Consider the following 5,420-nt stretch of genomic DNA (forward strand, 5'->3'; position numbering starts at 1 on the left):
CCGCATGCATGTATTTGCATATTGGGAATGCGACGGTGCTGTAGCAGCAATGTCTCTTTTAGACCATTCTATGTAGTCAGGACTCAGAAATCATAATGTTATTTGTTTGCCGGAAATTAGGCTAACAGATTTTCAAAATATGTGAAGTCGGAAAAACTCAGACGCACTCGAATGGCTGACACGCACGAGGAGCAACAGTGACACCATCAGCTAGGATAGGACAGAACAGAGTGGAGAGAGTACTTACATACACTGTACGCATGCAGAACCAAATTCCCGAAGACACATATATTATTGTCTTCCCGCTGAAAATTCAGATTAAGCTAATAATTAATTGAGTAGAGACAAGCAAGTGATGTACATATATGCCAAAAAGGAGACAGAATTGTAACTAGACAGAAACAAATAAAGAGGGAGATATTAACTTGATGGGAACTACAAAATTCTCAGCGTACCTGATTAATAATATTTATGCATACCACACTTGGGATGGTTGGGATGGATGTTGCATGCGTTTCTCAGCGTAGCCAATGCAGCTTCCCCCTCCGCAGCAGACACGCCACTGCAAGCGATCGGCCCTCTGAGGTACTCCAAGCCAATATTCCCACAGTCACTATTGTTATCTTTTAGGGCTCGCAAAGGGACATAAAATCTAAGCTCTTCAAGATTTGGCATCACACCAGAGGGTACAACTTTTCTGGAGTCATTGCTTTTTCCAGAGGCAAAGGGCATAGCATCTTCTCCATTCCACATGTGCAATGAAATGCTAGCGTCCTCCGTGTTGGGCTGCTCAAACTGGACCATTAGATTGGTCCACAATTTCCTCAACTTCTGGAAGAAGCAGCCATCACCAGCGTTAATATTACTTGCTGTTACTGTGGACTTTGTTTCCAGGCTAAGAAAACAGATTGCCGGCAACCTAGCAAGGAGTTTCAGATCCTGCTCATCCATAGTAGTCACCCACAGTCTCAAGTGGGACAAGTTGCGAAGACGTAAGGGATTAATGCATGACGGCAATTTAGAAAATTCAATATTATACAAATACAAATATTGGAGAGGTCGTGGGAGCAGAAAGCCTGCTGCTTCCCACATGGCTGTATCCACGCTCCAACCTAAACCATCCAAGTGTATATGCTGGAGATTTTGCAGATTGCTTAGAGACTCCATAAAATCTCTCTGCATGCTCTCTTCCATCCCTTTAGTGCCGAAGAACATGAGCACCCTGAGTTCTCGCAGGGTGCCTAGCTCCTTCAAAAACTTTTTGGGCTTATCACAATCATTGAATATTATCAGCTCCTCTAGGGAAACTAGCTTCCCAATCCTATCAGTCACCTTGCTGTAAGCACGTAGTCGGACCAGCTCTGTTAGGTGCACAATGCTTGCTGGCAACGTTCCGTCCACATCTAGTGTTTGCAGTAACTTTAGATTCCCTATTTGTTTTGGGAGCTCTTGGGCATGACCTCGGCACCGTATTCCAAGATACCTCAAGTGAAGTAAATCACCAAGATGCTCAAGGTGACAACCTTCCTTAAAGTTGCAACCCACTATATCCAGCACGCGCAAAAGTTTAAATCTCAAAAACTGTTCCCAGCTATCAATAGAACACATGAATGCAGTATACGACCTCACTTTTGGCATCCTAGTAACCATGGCTTCAGAATTAATGTGCTCGGCTATTCCATTTTGGTGGGTTAACCGACGGACATTGCTTAGTGCAGGTGTTCCTTTAACATTGTCACCTAATATAGCCATAAAGTTTTCTTCAGATGAAAGCTTACGCATCAGATCAAGAACCATATCATGAACACGACAGCATGATAATTTTCCATGCCAGTCCTCCCCTACCTGGATCAAGCTTCTATTAATGAGATCGTTGAAGTATCTTTCTCCAAGCTCAAATAATCTTGTACCTTGTTTCCCATCGATAAATCCTTCAGCTACCCACTTCCATATCAATGAATCCTTTCTGATCACATAGTCTTCGGGATATGTACTTAGATATAGTAAGCATGTCCTCAAATGTGGAGGCAGATCGTAGTAGCTAAATGAAAGTATTGTCATAGTCTCTTCAGCTTCCATATTGCCTTTGGATCCAAAACCAATAGAGTTCAACACCTCAGACCATTCATACTTTTGTTTACCGGCCAACAAACTAGCAATTGTCATGATTGCTAATGGTATACCACCACATTTCTTTACAATTTTATTGATGACATCTTCTGGTTCCTTATCATGGTACTTCCCCTCTGCACCAAATATCCTTGTATAGAGTAACTTCATGGAGTCATCATCAGAAAGTGGTTTTAGCTTGTAAACGTCACCAGCTTCATTGGCAACATCAAACTTACGAGTAGTTGTGATTACTTTACTTCCACAATTATTCTCAACAAGTGACAGTTTGATTGCTTCCCAAGTGGGCACATCCCATACATCATCAATAACAATAAAATACCTATCCACATGAAAGTGCAAGAACCATTGGTTAGTAATGTTTGGAGCTTCTACAGAAGCAAGATATTTACTAAGATAAAAAAAAATCAGTATGACACATCAAACACATGATCACGCTAGTAAAAACAAAACTATGTGTTGATGTTTCAGAATCTTAATTTCGGGCTAACAATCGGCACTGTTGGAAATCATAGAAGAGGCAATTCAAAAAATTAACCCTACAACTTTTGGAATACTTATGGAAACTAAACACCAATTCAAAGGGGTTATTTGAAAAATCTACATATTTAAGGCCACATTATTACAAAGAACATACGTACTTGAGGGCATGTTGCAACACAAGCTGACCGCCTAACCCAAAAACTGTGTTTTTCCCCTCAAATTTATAGTTTCGGAAAGAAAATATTCTGAAAATCTAAGGACAATTAATAAATACATTATAGTATATTACCCTTTTATACAGGGAGCGAAGTACATCTTTCGGCATTCGAAAAGATGAGCTAAAAGCAGTTAAGTTAGAGACCACTGAATAAATGGATTTCATCTTATATGTGTAGAGTGGAGAAAATGAATCTCAAGAAGCAATCTGGCATAGATGATATGGAGATAATATATTTTACTATAAGCTACAGCATAGTGAAAACTAGTAGTGTCGACTAACTTTGAGCAAGAACATCTTAAAAGGCACTCCGTAATTACAATTTACATTTGGGTTGCTGATGTGTACCTCTTGTTCTCCAGGAATTCTTGGACTTCACGAATTAGGAGTGCCACACCTCTTCTAGTGTTATGAATGTTGTCATACTTTATCTTGTCAAGATCAAAGAGGATGTCCTTGAAAACTTTTACCAAGTCATGATCCCGTCCAACTGAAACGAAAGCTGCACAGTCATACTGCGATTTTAGGTTGTCATACGCCGCTTTGGCAAGAGTGGTTTTGCCCAGTCCCCCAACTCCTACAATAGAAACCTTCTTGATGATCTTCTTGTCAGGCGCAACATCATCTGGTTGGGATGGATTCAGCATGGATATGAGCTCGTCCCTTGACTTGTCGACACCAATAAGTCGTGTCACTTCTTTGCACATAGCTTTCATGCAAGGATCAAGAGTTGACGACGTTGCGAGCGGCTTGCACACATTGTCGTCAAGTTTGTAATCCTGACGCCTTTTAGCTAGCTCCTCAAGATTCTTCTTGATGTCTTCGATGGCACCAGCAATACCACGGCGAGCCTTGGCCTTGCTGAACACCTTGCCCATCTTCTTCATAGCGCGTTTGAGCCTGCTCGGGTCAGTAGGCTCACCACCTTCGACGTGCACGAGGAAGGTGTCGAGGACATCCTCCATATCATAGGATGCCTCCCTGACCTCACGTGCCCACACCTTGACTTGCCCGTTGAGCCGATCCCATGGCACCTCCGCGACCTCGCCGAGGAAGGCATAGATGCTCTCCAGCTCGCTGTGGAGCCACTGCACCTGCTTCCTCACGCCCTTCTGGAGCTTGTACTCGTCATGGAGCAGCTGAAGAAGTTTGGGGGCGAGGCTTCCCAGCGCCCCCGTCACCACACTCATGCTTCTTGATCTCTTGGTTGGTTCAGATCTTTGCGTAGCGATTTCGTAGTGCTACTGTGGTGGTGGCAAGGCTCAAGTTGCTGGTGGCTGGGCGTAGAGAGCTCACACCTTCGCCAATCCACTCTCTAGACCAACCTTTGCTCACACTACCGAGTTAAAACTCATTGGCATCTGAGAGGCTGATACTGCAGGTGTCTTTAGAGATGGCACTGATGAGTGATGAGCACAACATGTGCTGCTCGGCCGTGAGTTGGGGCCGACGACTTGACTTGCTGGCCTGCGCGGACCTCTGCCCCTGTCCTCTATTATTGCCTTCAGTTTTCGGTTGATGTCTTGGGTTAGATCTGAGTGCAGTGGAGATTTTTCATAGTGGTTAGTTGGTCGTAATGTAGTCTGTGGTGGCAAGGTATCAACTGGGACAAATGCTATTTATGGGTGGATACAATGCAACCACGTAGCCGGCAACGGGTGGCAGCGGCCGTCGCACTCTGCACGCACATAATTCTCATGCTGGGCCATGACAAACTAGTACTCCTATGTGCGTTTATACGCTTTTCTCACGCTGACAGAGAATAGACCTTTGATCCTCGGTCAAAATGGACTCTAGTCCCGGTATTTTTTGCGCCCGGGACTAGAGATACCTTTAGTCCCGGTTGGTGGCACCAACCGGGACTAAAGGTCCCTCCCAATGGCTACTGCGCCAGACAGAGGTGGCAGGGACCTTTAGTCCCGGTTGGAGCCACCAACCGGGACTAAAGGTAGACTTTTACTCCCGGTTGGTGGCTCCAACCGGGACTTAAGGTCTCTGCCACCTCTGTCTGGCGCAGTAGCCGTTGGGAGGGACCTTTAGTCCCGGTTGGAGCCACCAACCGGGACTAAAGGTCCCCCCTTTATATCCCGGCCGTCTCCTTCTTCCTCCCTGAGCCCGAGCTCTGCACATTTTGAAGCTCACTGCACTAGTGTTCTTGCTTCCTCCCTCCATTGTTCCTCCATCCATTCTTCGATTCCTCCGTCGATTTCTTCGATTCCTCCGTCGATTATTCAGTTGTAAAGGTTACAAATCTCATACTCTCATTTTTCACCATTGTCTTATCTCATTTTGTTCACTATATATATATGGTTCTTTATTGAGGTTTTTTTCATTTGTAAGCAATTTGAGCTCAAAATCACTTCAAGCTTGCATATTTACATGAAGGAAGGTTAAAGTAGCTATTAAAAACTAGTATTCACCGTTCATTTGTAGCATGTATAGCACACTTCATTGTTTAGAGATATAGAGAATTTTAGAGTTTTTTAATTTTATTTGTTTATAAAATGAGAAATTTATAGTGTATTAAAAAATGAGTATAGGGACTAGTGCCTCCGACTGGTATGACAGATGCAATGCAAGGCCGTGCAAT

The 5,420-nt window shown here is 43.7% G+C and overlaps 1 protein-coding gene across 1 annotated transcript; it reads right to left on the minus strand.

The window, feature by feature from the left end:
• Positions 1–9: 9 nt before the first annotated feature.
• On the minus strand, positions 10–4,140 carry LOC136534907 (disease resistance protein RGA5-like). The gene is made up of 3 exons (XM_066527262.1): positions 3,179–4,140; positions 456–2,452; positions 10–305 (listed from the first exon to the last, which is right to left on the minus strand). The coding sequence occupies exons 1-2, from the start codon at positions 4,018–4,020 to the stop codon at positions 460–462; spliced, it is 2,835 nt and encodes a 944-aa protein (XP_066383359.1). The 5' UTR covers positions 4,021–4,140; the 3' UTR covers positions 10–305; positions 456–459.
• Between the last annotated feature and the right edge of the window lie 1,280 nt (positions 4,141–5,420).

This window comes from Miscanthus floridulus, unplaced genomic scaffold (genome assembly GCF_019320115.1).
Source record: "Miscanthus floridulus cultivar M001 unplaced genomic scaffold, ASM1932011v1 os_2367_2, whole genome shotgun sequence".
Lineage (NCBI taxonomy): Eukaryota > Viridiplantae > Streptophyta > Magnoliopsida > Poales > Poaceae > Miscanthus > Miscanthus floridulus.

What these genes read in the sequence shown, in the direction of transcription:
- LOC136534907 (XM_066527262.1), bottom strand. Translation starts at nt 4,020, where the DNA reads ATGAGTGTGGTGACGGGGGCGCTGGGAAGCCTCGCCCCCAAACTTCTT. An exon ending in GAATTCCTGGAGAACAAGAG is followed by an intron (nt 2,453 to 3,178) that starts GTACACATCAGC and finishes TCATGTGGATAG; the next exon opens with GTATTTTATTGTTATTGATG.